The sequence below is a fragment of the Chelon labrosus genome (genome assembly GCF_963514085.1).
Source record: "Chelon labrosus genome assembly, chromosome: 17".
Classification (NCBI taxonomy): Eukaryota; Metazoa; Chordata; class Actinopteri; order Mugiliformes; family Mugilidae; genus Chelon; species Chelon labrosus.
Window position 1 is genome coordinate 9752248 of NC_140350.1, and position 18419 is coordinate 9770666.

The 18419-nt window shown below is 43.2% G+C and overlaps 1 protein-coding gene across 1 annotated transcript; it reads right to left on the bottom strand.

The window, feature by feature from the left end:
• Positions 1-229: 229 nt before the first annotated feature.
• LOC311502526 (RNA-binding protein Nova-1-like) lies at positions 230-17452 on the bottom strand (the record flags this gene model as incomplete). Its single annotated transcript, XM_084564792.1, has 4 exons — positions 230-1720; positions 2057-2223; positions 10038-10181; positions 17275-17452. The coding sequence occupies 4 exons, from the start codon at positions 17450-17452 to the stop codon at positions 701-703; spliced, it is 1509 nt and encodes a 502-aa protein (XP_084420918.1). The 3' UTR covers positions 230-700.
• Between the last annotated feature and the right edge of the window lie 967 nt (positions 17453-18419).

Below are 18419 nucleotides of genomic sequence, written 5' to 3' on the forward strand. Positions count from 1 at the left end.
GTTTGAATGAGACCATGTCCATAAATAAAGGATGAAAATATAAAATACCCAAATTTAGAAAATTCAATTATGATATGAGCCAGAATTCAAAATATGTCAACACATATATGATTTTTTTTTTTTGTTTTTAAAGAAATTATACTCAGATTGCTTCCCCATATGCTGAGATAACCTCAGGTGCTTGTCATAAAACCTAACCCCTGTTAACAATGTCATCAGCATTGTACACAAACAGCTAGGTTTGTAAAACAGCTCTTAGTTAGCTGGCTGGAACTTCATCTGACGCTTTCAGCTCACCGGGAGCTGAGGTTTGCAACTGAAATTAAAACTATCAAAACCAAACACAAAATAAGGAAAGAAACAGCTATGAGGTTTTGGAGGAGGGTGAAACCCTGCGGCCTCACCCTTGAATCTGCAGCTTGGCAGTGGACCAGTTCAGCTTACTCTGATCACCATCGTCAAAAGGACTCGACACAAACTTTTAAAAAACGTCAGGACGTCAGTCCTAAAAACACATTCACATATCACACACACTTATCTTGGTTGTCTCCCCCACCTCCTCCTTTGTGATTCTCTCATTTGATACTGAAATATTGAACAGATATTTGGACGTTTCTTTTTTTTTCTATTCATCCTGCCTTTTCCCAATTCCCTTCTATCTCTGTCTTCATCCTTTCCTTCTTTCCTCTTCTTTTTCCTTTTAGCCCACCTTTTGTGGGTTGGTAGCACGCACGCCTTGCTCGTAAGTGATCCGCTGGCTGATCAGATACTGTGCTGCTTGCGTAGCGGCTGGCGACCCTGTTATGGTAACTTTACGGTTCCGAGTCCCAGGAATGAACTCTCCCTTTTTGGAGATCTGGATACGGGCACCTGTTAGCTCCTGGTACTCTACCAGCGTTTTCCCTCCTTTACCCAAAATGGCACCCACCAGATTCTCGGGCACAGCAATCTCAACCACGTCCTTGGCCCCATCTGCCAGCTTCTCTGTTGCCAACAGGGAGGAGGCCATCAGTGGGGATGAAGCATTTAGGTAACCATTGGAAGCCCCGGTAGCAGCCGCGAGAGACCCCAGGGAGAAACCACCAAGGCCTGCAGCAGGGTGGCCAGCACTGCTGGAGGCATCGCTTGCGTAGGAGGCCAGTAGGTTAGCTGCAGCAGCAGCAGCCGGGTTAGCACTAGCTGCTACTGCAGCAAGGACCCCAGAAGCAGCTGCAGGGTTGAGGCCTAGGCCCAGGGTGTTAGTGTTGTAGCCATAGCTGGCTAGCGTGTTGAGGGCTGAGGTGATAGCCAGTAGATCATTGCCAGAGAAGCTGGACATGGTGGCAGGGAAAGCGCCCATTCCTGTCAATCCGGCCTGACCCAGAAGGCTGGAAGCAGTGGCAGCTGCTGCTGCTGCATTGGGCAGCACCTCAGCTGTATTAGCGTAGGGGGAACCGGTGGGGTTGGAGTTGGCTACTGGGCCCGAGACATTGGAATAACTGATGTTGAGGCAGCTGCTGCTCTGAGGGTCCTCCTGTATTTTCTGCACTATGATTTCCACAGCCTTACGGTTCTGTTCAGGTTCTCCACTGATGGTTACCACTCGCTCCTGCAGGTTGATGCCCTCTGGTTTCTGGGAGAGCTGCACCCAAGCCCCTGACTGCTCCATCACGGCTTTTACTGTGGCTCCACCCTTTCCAATGATCAGCCCAGCTGTGCTATTAGGCACGATCAATTTGGCCTATAGAGAAATAAAAAGATTGTGGTAACATGAGACTTAACATCATAAATAGTCAACAGTAAGAGGGACATCTCTCATTGAGAGTCAGAGTATTATACCAGCCCCCGCTTTACTCAGCGATTTGTTAATCCCAGGGGTTTAGGCTGCAGCTGCCACATGGCTCTGTCTAGCTATGAAAGACTCTAGGTAAAAATAACCCCATACTCACATTTTCCTGACCCTACCAGACTGTCGGTCATGGCCCAGAGAACAAGTAAGACAGGCAACTAATAAACAAGGGTCCTGGAAATGAACTGTTCATACCCCGTAGTGACCACACACAGTTTAGAATCTCACCTGTTTAACACGGTCAGGGTTGACAGTGGTCTGTGGCTGCAGTATGCTGACTGGTTCTGGTTTCTGGGCGCTCTGGGGCATCTCACGGACTTTCTCCGCAATAAAGTTGTGGACACCATTGAGTGCTTCGACCGTACCCTGTATCAGACAGACTCGTTCTGTTGTTCCTGTGATGAGAGAAAAAGAGAACAAACACAGGAGATGGGTTAATGTGTTTTGGGTGGGTACCTGGCAAGCAGATTTGGGGGATTTGCTAGGGGCTGGACTAACATCTACATGTATATTAAGAAGTCTTGGCAATGAAGAATGTTCCTTGACATTTCACAAAGAGACCCAATTACTAAGTTATTCCTCGCTTCCTCCATTTACACAATCAACAGAGAAACAGCTGAAAGACTGAACCGTGCTTGGTTAGCAAGCCACGGGGGGGAGAAGGATTCCTCTTCAATGATGTAACACTTTCATTGCTGTAATACTGAGCCTGTCCTTGCCTTGCAGCTCTAATAGACTAAACACACATTTGTTCTTCCTCTAGGCTTCTTTCTACACCCACATTGACGACCAAACCGCCATTCCGTTGCCATGGTAAAGGGGCCGAGCCGTGGAAACAGGTGATTCAACAGCGACTCTTTTATACTTGCTTGCAAGATTTTTAAAACAGTCTCCCTTTGTATGAATCTTCCTGCCTTCCTTTCCTGCAACATTTGACTGTTCTTCAGTCTTATTTCAAATGTCTCTTCATTATCTTTACTGGATTGACACATGGCTTAAATCTGATCATTTTATGAGAGGAAAGTGTCCCATTTTCCCCAATGACTGAGTGAAATTTGTAAATGGGAAATACCAGCAGATGAGGCAATCTTGTATCTGAGCAGTCCTGTTCTGCTGCATCGCAGGGCATTTCCATCATTTAATTCAATTCTCAAAGGACAAGACTGAGTGAAACATATCTTCATCTGTCCTCTGTTTACATGCATACAGGAAACAGTAAAATGAACTCAGTGAAAAAAAGTCAAAGTCAGACCTGACTGACTTCAGATATGTGGAATAATGGATTCAGATAGTCAGTGGGCCAGTTCATACATATCAGGAAAAGTTAGAAGAAACTCTAATTGGGCAAAATTATTCCCTTCATTTACTTGTTAACATTAATAAATATTGGAGATTTACCCTTTTGACTGTGAAGAGACAAAGTAACAGACTGAAGCATGCATAAATTCATCATAAAATATTAGTAACAACATGTCAAAAATGACAAAGAATTCATTCAACCCTAACCCTGTATAAAATATTGTAAATGCACGGAGCATTCTGGACACTGTCGTCCAAAATCCAGGGTCAGTTGTGTATATATAAGATAAAAAGTGGGTGTTATTTCCTATCAAGCCTAAGTATGCTGGAGGAAATGGTAAGGATATGCATTTTTGTGTATGACACTGGAGCTGGTATGTGTGCCTAACTTAATTACACTGCGGCATACATAAAAAAAAGCACTGAGTTTCAGTAATTTCATTTCCGTCTGACCTATTGTAATTTTCTTGGACTAAGCAACCTCTTTCCTTGCCCTACACAGATGCAAAAAAAAAGAAAGAAAACAAACTAGGCCATCCTGAGTGATGTAACACATCCTTAGAAGACATTTTGCCCTGACTAGTCTTGCTTATTGCCTAATCTTCACTTTCCCGACATTAAATGCTGAGTAAGGAGGTCCCTTTGCTTTGCTCGGCACAGTGATCCCCATTTAAACATCTCCAGATCTACAAATGTTTTCAAAGACTGACAATTCTGCTCCCAGGTCAGTGAGGTATAATTTATCTGTGGGGAGAGATCGTAACGAGTGACTACAACGTTTGTCTTGGATGAGACAACACAAAGACAACACGAAAATGTCTGAAAGTTACATTTTTTTCCTACTCTTTCAGTTCCTCATAGCTGTTTTAGTTGCTTGCATCATCTTTTGCCTCTCGTCTCTCGTTGAGGGTGACACATTTCTTAATAAAGGAACACTTTGAATCGCAGTCAGAGTTCGCTCAGCCTCTTGTTAGCAGCGGGGGAGAAAATGTGTCAGTGCCCCATAGAGCACATACATCAACCTTCGGCGTTCCCTGCGAGACCAGCGACTCTCAGGTCTTCTCAACACACCTCTTTAGCTGATGGAGCTTTTAATCTGCATCTGTGCGCATTCGCTTGCCCAAATCTTTTGTCTGATTTCTTCAGACTGTTAGCACGCCACACATAAAGTATCACCCATAATTACTGTCATCACATCAGCAGATTTTCTAAGTAATTATTCACACTACAAATTGAGCAGGAGCGTTTTTTGTTGAAATCTGGTGGAAATATTCATCCTGTCACGTTGTTGCCATATGGCATGCGTCTCCAAAATGTAAACACTGATTTTAAATGTGCAGATCTTTTGTAATGAGTCATTTATATTCAGTTAATTGGAAACTGTTTCCTGCTAAACTTTTACATCACATCATATCCTGACCACAGGTTCCCACCAATCCCTGTTGCCACATTAGTAAAACAGACAGTAACCATGCTACACTTATCACAGTGTCTCTCTTGCATTTTCAGAGAGCTACGCTATTAAGTTACTATTAATTTGTTTTATGTACCTTGTTCTAATAAGCTGCAAGACAATCCGTGCTTCTAACTGATAACTCTCTGGAGAGCTTACAGCCGTAGTAGTATAGCAGATGTACGCAGGATTGAGTACAATTAATCTACAACACCAGACTAAATACTAGATACTAGATACAATATTAAAACCCCTACAACTGAACATTAAGTTAGGCTGGTATTTATCAAAAATACATGTCAGAAATGCAAATCATATGCATCAAATAAATGGAATGGTAGAGCGATTACAGAGTTGTGAAGGGAAAGCCACGCAACAAAAAAAAGGTGGCCCCTAAATAACCAGTCAGTATCTTGGTGTGCAATGACTTCTGCAAGTTCATTCATTAATTTTCCTCTGACTGGAGCCTATCCCAGCAGTCATTGGGGGAGAGGTGGGGCGAGAGACAAGACGCCAGTCTATCACAGGGCTAACAGAGAGACAGACAACCACACTCACACCTACGGCCAATTTAGTATCAACCTAGTATTAAGCTAACAAGCATGTCTTTGGATGGTGGGAGGAAGCCGGAGTACCCGGACAGAACCCACGAATACACAGGGAGAACATGTAAACTCCACAGTCGGCCGCTGGATTCAAACCCAGAACCCCCTTGCTGTGAGGCATCAGTGCTAACCACCACACTACTGTGCCGGCCCTCAGCATCATACCAATTCTGTGATTGTGGTGTTGACAGAAACCACATATCATGAAAGTAAATGGAGGACATACACAAAATGTGTAATAGCTGCAGTGACATTTTGTGACACAAGCAAAAACTAAATCTAAAAGAGTTAAAAAAAATGTATAAACTATACTCTGACTGTAATGTCATTCAATTCACAATTACTGATTCCCATTACTGCAAATCTTATGTAATTGTCTGATACCACAGAATGGTGGTGCGTAACATTCATTCCTTGTCTATCGCACTAAAAAGTGCGCTGTCACCATTAGAGGTAGTGTATACCTGTCTCACAGCTGTATTATACAGCATGGATTTGCAGCACAGCTTGTAGTAATTAAAAGTCAATAAGGCATTTGGTTTGTTGGCAAAGAACGAGCCACTGCGAACACGCAAAACTGGTTTAAATTGCAACGTTGTGCAAAACATGACTCTAGACACCATCTTGCAGTGAGATCACACCAGTCGCAACACCAGTCAACACGTTGACATTCTGACACACGAGTACTCAATAAGCACTCGGGCTACATCCATATATGAACTCTGCCTTCATTTTGATCTCAAGTACACACATGTAAAGTTTTATGACTACATCTTGCACAGTTGTGTTGATAATACCCGCCCATAGACAGACACATAAACCACGGCTATCGTGGCTCTTAATCACAAGAAAAACTGACACAGAGTTGTGACTCAGTATACTTAGCAGCTAGGAAAAGCACAAATTGCTAAAAAAAGTTTGAACACAAGCAGGTAACAGGCCTCACGTAAGCTGGGCTCAGCTGGGCTCAACAAGCAATGGTTCAAATCTTAAAGCTAAACGCTAAATTAAAGAACTGGGATACAATGGAATTAAATGGCTGTATTATGAATATTTCAGTCCCTGGAGATGTGGCCTTCAATGGCCCTGCTAGTTACATAACTTGTACGTAACTACAGAACTAAGAACTAAAGCAGCAGAGGCCAAGATGTCATGACTTTTAGGTTCAGACTGCCAACCCAAAATTGTTTTTGACACAAACCAGCTCCAGAATACATCCAGTGTGATTTTACAAAGTCTGGACGATTAAAAAACACATTAAATCAGATTCTGGCTAAACTCAATGAAACCTCCGTTTAGTGTTACAGTACAGTGAAAAGTGATTCAATCAGATTTCTATACATGCACCTCAGCTGAGCCATACAGTTTAAACTTACACGCAATGCGACACACAGCGGCTACGTCAAATCAACACCAGTGCTGAGCAGAATCAATGCTGCTACTGGCAGAGCACCTTGAGGACACATGGAGAACAACAGACTAAATGAACTGTCACTGGTATTTTGGGGGGAGGCTTCAGTGCAGAAACTGGAAGAGCTGCATCATCAGTGTAGGCACACAGTGAATGACACCTACATTGTTACCACAGCAACCCGTACAGATAGGTTGGGGATATCTGGACACACAAATCTGATCTGATCACTTGCATGTAACAGAGAGGACAATCCTTCAAATTTCATAAAACAAATAAGAAAAAAAACTATTTGCGTGCAATGTATGAGGCAAGCTCTAACAATACTGGATACCATTACCCATAATGCAGCTCGCTGGCCTCTCTCAATAGAGACACCATGTCTGGTTTGAAATCCACAGCCCCCTGCAATGCAGGTTTTCTGACAAAAAAATAAAAAAGTCTCCCAACCCATTACACCTGGCACTATTTTTACAGGTGGAATACTTTTCATGTTGCCGCGAAAACTCCGTGTGTAAAACTGGTGGAGTGCCCCTCCCTAAAATCATCTTGTGCATCGCAATGACACCAATTTTGTGCTTGCAGAGGAGTTCAGACAAGAGTCTTGTTCTCTAACACAAAACATTAGCATCACAAAGCAGAACAAAAGAGATGGAACACTATTTTTGCAACAACTGTTTCTGATCAAAGTTTGACTATTATTCCTTGCAGGCACAGACATGAATCTGGGGAAGTGGGAGCTCTAGTTTCAATCAGTTTGAAATCCCCGGCCATGACATCATCCTAGACAGAAGTGATACTGTGCAAAAAAAGAAGCATCAGAGTACTGTGTGTTGTAGAAAGAGTTAGAAAACTACAAAGTTTTCTTTTATGTAGTTTCTTTGTCCGAGGGTAAGAGCTCACCACATACTCCATAGAAGAGTCAGTGGACCAGTTGTTGTTTTCCAGTATTAGGTCACTACTGTTATTGATATTTTATGATCAAATAATGGAAAACATACACACCCCTTTTCTGTGACATCACAAAAGCATCATGTGCTTCTTGCTGTATGAAGTAACTCAATACATGCACGTAGCAAGAGGCCAGCAGCACAAAGCAAAGGGAGTAAAGTTTATTTTCAAGCTGTGAACGACCATGGCTCTCTTTACTGCTTCTCAATATACAGATGTTTGTACGTAGGCGTAAGTAGATGTGCGTATGTGCTGAATGCTCAGTACAAGTGGGCGAATGCATAGCATGCTTTTTAGGGGCGCCAGTAGTTTGGCCTTGCAACAGTTAAGATGGGGGTCAAACGAGATAATAAAAAAGTCAGCGCCCAAGTGTTAGGGAGAAGGCATGCAAACAACATTTTAGTATAAGTATGATGTCATCTCGTCAGGCCTGGACTCTGTCAACTACCAACAACCAAATCTGAGCGAAACAGTGAGAGGGGAGGAGGAAAGAGGAAACCTGGCGCGTCCTGGAGCAGCTTGAGTACAGCTGGGAGAGGGGTCACGTCCACAGAGAGAGATTGAAACAGGCTATTTCTAGGCCTGCCCCGTCCCCCCCCCCCCCCCCGTCCCCCTCACTCACATACAATCATGCATCATCCACACCCTTCACTATCACCACTCATCCATCTCAGTCCGCCACAGCAAACCCCGGTTATATAGTTCCTCATCAAGACCTCTGAATTCATGGTCTCATGTCTTGCACTGACGGATGGGCGAGGGTGGGAGTCTCAGACTGAGCCATCACTGAGAGGACTGCAGAAGAAAATGGCTGCAATCGGTTGTTGTCCCTTGATTTCTCTGGTGTGTGATTGTGCTGTCATGAGTGTGGTCAATCTGCTTCAGGATGAGAGATAAGGACGTGAACTGTGTGTAACGGCATCAGATATATTAGCCCAAATCACAGCTGATTCAACACTAAAGGCAGGTAAAACAGATGCAGCCGATGCGTTTGACATGCCAAATAGCTTGCTTCTAAAATTTGGGACAAGCTTTCTCTAAACTTCATCAAGTTGCCCACGCTTAAAACAGTAAGCTTTAGCCTCCACTGACTTCTCAGAAAGCAGCACTCTCAGCTATTGTGCAGTGTACAGTAGCAGTCGTTTCATTTTACTTGTGTGGGCCAGAACAGCCACCCAATCAAATCCTTGCCAGCACCCTCTCCCTGAACTCCTCTTCTCACTCATCACGATAATGAGAAGGGGGATGGGCAGAGCAGGTGGTGGCCTATGAACACATCCACAATCCAAAGCGAGAAATAAGGATACATATAAGTCCTTTTATCTGTTTGAACGCCAATGAAGTAGCCATAATTCATTCCCCTCAAATCGAGCTGACCTCCTACGTGGGGAATTAAAAGCCATGCCCTCTGAACATGCGTCTCTTCAGATACACGGTGGAAGAAAATGCACTTGCTTATTTACCTCTCTTTCCCCCAGTCCTCAATAAATCTTATCCACGGTTTGGCTAATCCAATATAAGTCCCAAAAGAACAAGCCACACAGCCATGGAGTATTTCTCACGTTCATATCCTGTGCTAGATATAATTGCTACTCATTTCCTATCTAAAGACCAGATGTATAATATATATATATATTTATATACGTACACAAAAAAATGTACTACTACATTTGGATTATTTGCTTGAATCAGTTATCACAGAAAACATCTGGACCTAATAAGCAGCGAGACACCCAGCACCTGTTATTTTTCAGCAGGTTGAAGCCTCCTCTGAGGCATGAAGGACAAACAGCCAGGCTCCTCTACGACTCAGCCGTTTTGTGTTTGGAGGATAAGATGGTTCAGCTTTGACCTCTATATGATAAGGGTCACCGGGCCGCATGAGCATCCTTCTCCTGTTGCCACTTTTGAGTGACAGCATGTGTGTCCGCCGTACCACGTAGTTTGAAAATAAAATGGCAGCCCTCCACAGTCTTTAAGAATTGTGACACAGTTCTTGTATTACACTGAATATTTAAGCCTGCAATGATAGATGTAACATGTATGCTGCCGAGCCACTTCATTGTAGGTCAAACTGCTCCTAGTAGCATGCTAGTAAGGGCGTATGTTGAATGTCCTCTAAGGTTCAACTTCTGCAAAGGGGATCATTGTTGCATGCAATCTCCTCTCGATCTCTGTACAGATTTCCGAGCTTGGCAATCGATATATAATAATTGGCTGCAGAATTGAACGCTGCATTTAACGGCTATAATGGCTCCATGCATGTTTTTTTCTTTCTCGGACATAAGGACAATTATGCTCAAAGTGTTTACGACTGCTCTGTGATCAAAATGGAGAGCATTCGTTCCTAGGAAGTCAAATGAAGAGGTAATATCAACTGCTGTCTTCCACCTAAAGAATCAGTCCTTCAACTAGGAGGTGGGTCAGTCCAGTCCTCTAATGTACACAAGCCTTTATGCTCATCAGTTTTATTAAAGTGTACATTCTTACCTGGGTAGAAGTCTTTGGATTTGGACAGCTTAATGGTGGCACCCGTCTCTTTCTGCAGTTGTACGATGGTCTGGCCGCCCTTGCCAATTATAGAGCCGGCTGCATAGCTGGGGATCAGCACCTTCAGGAAGTACTCACCCTCCTCTGGGGGAGAGACGCACAAAGTGGGAAAGGGTCACGTCTTGTAAAGCAGCTCTGCACATCATCATATACACCGGTACCCAATCCCTTATGTCATGAACAAGCAAAAAACCACAGTGGAAATAAACAGCTTTGACATATAGAAAGGCAGTAATATAATGATGAGCCTATATTTCCAGGTAAAGAGAAGATATCTGGAAGTACATTTAGCTTTCAGTGCATCCACATTTTATCAGAGATTGGTGACATGTTCTGTGTCCTGTCCCAGATTTCTTGTAGAGTAAATGATGACCTCCTTTCCAGTTTGCAGAGGTCTAATTTTAACTGTTTTCAAGGAGTTTTTGCAACCTCTGACTAAATAGAAAGTCAGGCACACTGTTAATGATCACCACATCACACTGCTTCACATATAAATAAAATGAAACAAGAACTGTTTGTTTAATTTGCAATGTGAAATTGTATCCGTACACCGCTAGACACAAAGGACTAAACGCGAACACATGAAATCCTAAACCCTGCAGTTCATGAATGCCAATACAGAGAGATCCTTCGTAATTAACAGACGCGTGGAGAACATATGGGAACCAATCCTGCAGATTTGTTCAAAGGGTATACTGCCAAGATGGTCTAAATCTCCTCCATTTTAGAAGGGGCTTCTGTGGCTTACAGTGGCTTGCAGCAGTCCGTGATTGACAGTAAGTCAGCTGAAGAATTTCTAGCCAAACATGTTTCTCCGTTTCAGTTAGGAAAGTTCCTTTTTCCTACAGCGCCAATTAAGAATTAATCAACATGAAAGTGGGCAAAGTGTCTGTCCAAGAAAACCCTGATGGCACTGAGTGCGCAATCTAGTAAAAAGCAATCAACCACATATTGAGCCTGGACCCAAATATAATTAGAAGAACCTGCCAACAACGCGTCAAAAATATATTTATAGGTGTGTGGCGGGTGGGATTACCCAGTAAATTTTAAATATTACACTGATGATGTCATGGTAAACGCTTGGTACAGGTGCGTACGTTGTATACTGAAGCACTGATAGAAATCATCTCTTCTGCATGCTGATTTGGATGCAATGACGTCATGTTCGATTCTTTTCAGCTGCCTAAAGGTGACGTCACTGGAGCGGACACAGATGTAAAAAGGCACTGTCCATCTTTTCATGACAATATTTCGGACACATTTTCAAGCATAGCTTGAGACTGATTTTCAGCGTCCGATGGCAAAGCCACAGGTTCTGTCACCATGTTACTGCATCCTATGTCCTATGGAGGGTATCGAATGTGGGGGCTTGAGCGGTATAGTGGCGATGGAGGACGGATAGATGGAGGTGGACCGCCCTGCACTGAGACCAACCTGTTGCCTCAGTAATGCATTCATCAGATTTAGATGTAAATGAATATGGCACTGTGACATTAAGGAATTTCACAGCCTACATGTTAGTTCTCCTTATTGCATTAATATGCCCCTCATGTTCCACTCAGACACAGGCTTGTTTTCGTGCACCCATCACCAATGGCTTTGACAAATATACTGACAATGACATGATTGTTAATGTAATTTCACTTCTGGTTTAGATTAATTACCCGTACGCATGGCGAAAATCCAAAATGCCAGAATGCATTCTTTCCACATCAACATGAAGCCACACACATAAGCATCATCAAAAGCTAGCAAATATGTCAGGTGCTGGTCAATATGTCATTTTTCTGAGAACAAAAGAAATGGGAGATAAATCTTCACACAGACATCCCGTAACTCCCCCTAAACACCCAGAGCCATTTTCTGATATGTGGATTTTTGTTCTACACTGTAGTCAGTCCTTTGTTATTCTCAAAATGAATAACTATAAAATGACCTTGGTGAAAAAAATAATGATCATTCACCACTAACAAGGTCGCCGTAAAGCTTCTGAGCCCTCACTTCTATCATAAGATATCTGATACAGTAGCCACACAAAGAATTTCATTTCAGTGGTGCTGATTTCAGGATCCAAACATCCAAAGACCTGTTGTTGACAGACAAGCCCGAACCCACTGCGTAACTTTCTGCTCATCTTCAGCCAGAGTAAACCCAGCAGGGGAGGAAGCCACTAAGATTCCCTCCATCGCCCTCACAGCCACGTTTGCTGTCATTAGTCAATAATTAATTCCGTCCTAGTGTCTGAGATCACAGTAACAGGTTTTAATGGCGTCATGTGGTAGAGTAAACATGGCAATCTGTTGCTGCAATCCGCCAGGGAACGAGAGCAGTGGGGCACATTGGGAAGCTGAGCCAGTGGGGTGTTAGTTCAAACCCCTGCTTCCAATACTGGAAGGATGGCTTGGAGGAGAGACACGGACTCTGAGCCAAATTTGTTTAGTTAAGTCACTCGAGGGGGGTGGGTCAGGAGGAAATGCCTTGTGACCATCCTCCCTCCTTCTCACTACCCTTCCAAGTACCCATTCTGCATTTCAATGGACTAACCTGCTCCCGTCAGGCAGCAAGGGCGACGGAACAAAAATGAGCAATAATGAATAAATGAGCATTGAACGTATGAAATTTCACACAGTATACTACGATGGATAAATTCAACAAGTCAGACAAAAAGAGTTTACGGCTTACCCATTCTGAGATCTGCTGCTTCTCAAGTCCTCTGTCAGATCGCCATCAATGCCGGGGCACAATCTCTAAAGGGGATCTTAACATTAGCCTAGGCATAGGTGCAATGGTAGTGTTGAGGAATGCGGCCAGTCGACCTTTTTCACCGAGGTCTAATTCATCAGTGGGTGCAGAAAAAGAGATTTCACCGCAGCATCCCGGCCATGCCTGCAGCTGGCCAGAGCCTCAATTGTCTGAGAAAATGCTAATGCAGGCTCTCAGTGTTTTCAGTGAAAGACGGCACGCATTGTTCAAGCCTGCATCGGTTTGAAGGGGGGGGTCTTCCCTGCCGCATCACCCTTTTCACTGCTCTCATCCATATTCATCGAGTGGCCTGTCCGTCTGCAGCAACGCGCAGGACTGACGCCTACCTCATCCAATGGGTGGCTTCCTCCCTCCAGAACGTCATGTCCCCACCCCCTGATGCCGGTCCCAAAAAATTGAATTTTCTCCCCTACTCCGCCTCTTTTGACGCAGCACTATAAAGTAAGCCGGTCCATTCACTCACTTTTTTTAGTGGAAAGTGACAAAGGTGAAGTGGCTGAGCGAGCGGGTTTCAGCGGTGAATGAAGAAGCATGTGGAGTGACCTTCAACAGTGGCTGAAGAGGTGTATGGATAACATAAGCAGATGATGAAGGAGGTGGAGGAGGAGTGATCGGAGACAGCGTGCCTTACGCCACACACCCTCCTTTCCTCCTTTCCCCCACCCCCAATCCCTGAGACGGCCATGTTTGAGAGGGCGGAGGGGCTCATCAACCATTGCAAATGGCAGTGCCGCAGAATGGTGGAGGGGGGTGATGAAGCCAATCACTACGCCTATAAATCTTACACCGAGAGGTATCTTAAGTGACAGAATGTGTGTAAAAACTGCATTGTGCATGTGCGTCAGTGTCTGTGTGTGGACACGGGGGGTCCGGCTTCATTTAACAGTGCTTTCAAGGGAATCTTTAAAAAAAGGAACTCATTTTTTTTTCTTGGCTGCTGGTTAGTTTCATCCACAAATCAAATGTTAACATCATGGCCCATTTGATTTTTGAGTAAATGCCTTCCAGAAAATTCTCGCAGTCTCATTCACTGAGAGATGCTCTAGTATATAGACACAGCTTCCCTGTAGACTCCTCTCCCTCTCACGGTCTATCTGTCTCTCCTTTTCGCTCCGCTTTGCTCTGTCTTCATTTCTATCGCTCTCTCTCATTCTCTCTTTCACTGCCACCTGGCAAATTCATAGTCCGCTCACGTCACATCGCTCTGCAAGGGCACCTGTGTCCTTCCCACCAAAAAAATAAATAAAAAATACAGCTCACATTCCTGTGCCAACCTTTCCATTAGCAACATTACGAGATCATACCTAATCCCTCAGCCACACAACCTTTTGGAAGGCACATGCTTGCCAGAAACATGCTCTGCTCAGTGTATGGGTAATTAGGAGGAGAAATGAATGAAAGATGTTCATTTTGAGGAGAGAAGGGCAATGCTGATAAAAGCGGAGTAATTTCCCTCTTTCAGTGGCCACAGCTCTTAATGCACAACGAGGGGCTCAGCTTTGAAAGAGCACAAGCTTTCTTCTCTTTGTTGCAACTGCCAGTCATGTTAATGATCAGTTCGGTAGGAATAACGTGATCAATATCAGACATAGTCAAGGGGTTGGTGATTATAGGGGTGGCTGAGGATTATCAGGCTGTCTACCACTGTTGCCAGACAAGCTGTGTGGGTTTGCATTTTCACGTCTAATGGAGGCTATAAATGGTTATATAAAAACACATTTCATAAAGCACCAGGTAACAAGAAAACGTATGAAGTGCTGTTTCATATAGGTCATTATAAATTACATAAATATGTATTTCGGAGCTCAGCCTTTAGGACTGTGGTAAAATAAGCCTCAAAGGTCTGCACTTTTAGCTGTTCATCAGAATTACAAGGCTGTCATTTTATCTCAATGTGTAATTTTTAAAGAGAGCTATAATATGGAAATTGTATTTTTTTTTATAACAAAAGGCAGTGTATAAATCCCTAAAGATTTTGACAAGCGATACGGGGCCTTTAGACAGTCATTATGTGACTCAAGTGGCCATACTGAGCGCTCTAAGGTCAAGCTATACATTAGATAAATTACACATGTGATAATAATACTATTATTAACTTGACTATTATAACCACTGGTTATAAATCATATTAGCCAGTTTAGACTTCATGGACTTTGTTTCCAGTCCATCACTGAGAATGATTAAAATTCATTAATTTTTGATATCCTGAGATGCATAATCCTGGTCATGCTAAGTTTGTACAACTGCAAACTTTTAGCAGTAACCCCCAAAATGTATGCACCATATTGCATACCCCATATCCCATTTAAATTTGCAGCAGGAGTTGCATGTGTCTACATTTTCGTGCACCAAACAGGGGCGGTTTGAATACAACGAGATAGCACAATTACAAGTAGTATTTTCTCATAGTTTTCCTTGCATAATTGATAAGCTGTTCTACACAGATAATATCATCATCAGCATGCGATTAATTGCACAACTTCAGATTCTGAAAGTTTGATTTAGATGTGATGTGAAATGTCATGTGGTGTGTGTGTGTGTTTTTAGTATATACTGGGAATTTCCAAATGTAATCTCACGTATCTCATGTAGCCAGTCATGCCACCTGGATATTGGATGGGAAGATCATGGCTAAGTCTCGGTGCCTCGGATGAATGGTGAAAACTCTGTTAGACTTCTCTGTTCTACAATGGTCTTAGAGGTGCTAATGGAGGACATATGAGAGATGAATCTGTTCTAAAATACTGTGTGGCGATACAAAGGCCCTTATGTGCCTCGCCGAAATTACATTTCTAAGGTGCAGCGAAGTGCAGCAAAGACACGCTCATGCTGTTAGAAACAGGACATAATGCCGCTGTCACTGAATGGCAGGGAGGCTGGGACACAAAGAAAGAGAAATCTCCCTAACATATGGTGAACAAAAATGCTTATTCTCTGCAGACGTCTAATTAACATTAAGTTCTTGAATAAGTGGTCCCTACGAGCTGCAATCAATCACAAGCTGAAATAAGATGTACAATAGCTGGAATCAGCCGTCATCCTCACTGCTGCACTCCGACATTTTACAAACAAAATAATAACGCAAGAGCACATACGCGTCCTTGTTGATTCCTTATTGGCCACCACCATTTCTCCTCCAGAACAATAAATCACAGTCATTTTTATAAAATGCCACTATAGTGTTTCTGTAGTTTCAATTTCCAATCCATTTAGATTTTGATGCAGGAATACCCTCATTTGACTACCGCCTGTTTGGTGAGCACTTAAATGTTTAACATTTCATTATTGTAGTTTTACCATCATAAAGAGAGAGCCTGTATGGCAATCCTCATGACAAGGTAACAACATACCAAACAAATCATGAGATTTGACTTAACACGCAACCTATAAACAACTTGAGTCTGATCTACGCTACAAGAAGTGATGAGCATTTACCCTAAAGCGTTGTACTATTTTTCACCTGTTGGTTTTCCTGCTTAGCTTATCATTTGGACTTGCACACATCATGTAAATCCGACAACTCTAAATCAACATAATTCAGGAATGTGCCAGTCAAATCTCAAAAAAGACTCACACTAAGTGAACATGAGAGAGCTGTTTTTTCACGTCCATTTCTTGTCAGTGTTCACAAATCAAGAGTTAACAGTGCAGGATCAAGTAGCAACCCCCCTTGAGAAGGTGAGAAGGAAAAGCATATATCTAAAGGAACACCGTGTCATTAAAGGCATCCTGTATTTGTACTGGACCAGAGCTTGTTGTTTGTCATCAATATTGATTGTTACAATTTGAGATATTTATGACATATGTTCTCTAGTCTGCTTCTGCTGTTTCTACTCCTGACATCTGTTAACAAAGGCCTCCTCACAGAGTGCTGCTCAGGACAAAAATGCAGATTTGTCTTTGGCCTCTGCACACACACACAAAGAATAATTAAAGAAACCCTGTCTTAGAATCTCTTAACAAAGAGTCATGAGCGCTTTACAGCATTAAAGCATCCACACAAAAAGCATCACCTTCTCAGTAAATTAAGGACTTCACAGGATACCTCCAGATGTGGAGCAAAGAGGCGCCTGGGTTCAAATTCAAAGCTGACCCGGACTGAGGAGGCCGCTCACTCTGTCAGGCTGCCTGCTCTCCCTGCTGGGATATGCAGCGGATGAAGTAACAGCCATAAAAACAGTAAGTGTTTTCAAAGTGCCAAGTGCACAGGTGTTGCAGCTATAGCCAACATGCAGCCCAGATCTGTTTCTAGCCTGAATGCGGATCCAGTGCATGCAGTGGGTTCACATACTTGACGCTGTGTTTTGATGCTACACTTGCTCCACTACGTGCAAATATTCACACAACAACAGATTTGACTTCCTGTGGAGGAGACACGGTGGATGAGCTGGTTCTCGTTGTGTTTCTCTCTTACCTCCAATGTTGGTGCGTTTGGTACAGCCGGCCTCCTCAGCCGGAGTTTCCAGCGGTCGTTTGCGGGAGTCGGCGTTGTCAGTCTCCATATGGGGCTGCTGCAAGCTGTGGAGGTCAGGATTTGAATATATCCCGTTATGGTCCACGGCTGCTACGGCACCACCACCGGCCATCATCATCTTTTCTTCACCCGGATAAATTTGCGCTATTCCCCCCGCTCTCTCTCGCTCTCTCTCTCTCACACACAGCTCCCTCACCACCTCATAGCCTGGTAACGCACAACGATTTGAACGACAAGTTTTGGGGGCTCGAAATCGTCTCAAATGATCAAAATATCAGACAGCACCGGGATCGGGGTCTCCTCTTTCCGCTGCTCTGCTTCTCGCCCGCTGCGTCCCTCACTGGGCTAAATATAAAAATCCCATTGAGTCAAATGCGCTCATTTAACGCGCACCCCGCCGCTCCAACAGCATGTTCCTTATTGTTGACGCGCTAAAACAAGCCCGCGCCTTAAAATAAAGCGGATCTCCCATTTAAACAAGTGTAACTGATTCGCAAAAGCAGCGCGTTGGAAATGGCTTTCTTAACTTATCCTCACGCCATATTTCTCTGTTAAGTCCAGTGTGATCAGTGCAGCTGTTGTTATTGTTGCCTTTGTAGTGCAAGAGGGGAGAAACATAGTTTGAGAGCTCCAGAGTGGACGACAGTGCCACTGACCGGCCAAAGGACGGGGCCAGCAGCCTACAGCCCAGTTCTGTCTGATATCAAGAAAGCACTGGATTGAACTGCTTTTACACTTTATTTCATAATGTATTTGACAGATAATTGACCATTTGCGTAATCAACTAATTGTTGAAATCGTTTCCCTAAAAAAATGCCCAAAAATCGCAGGTTATAGATTTAAGGGTTAGTTCGAATATTTGCAGATTTTGACCTGTTAAAGACAAATCAAAACATGGAAAGTAGAAAATAAATTAATAAATTAAATTAATTACATCATTATTGAAATCTAGATATTTTTCAATCCGAAATATTCCCAATCAAACACTAGGACAAATGGATGAAAACATAAAATTAAAACTCTAGTGTGTTTAGACTTAAAAGGTACTGTATCAAGTCGCTAATATACTTTGCTCTGTAGTTACT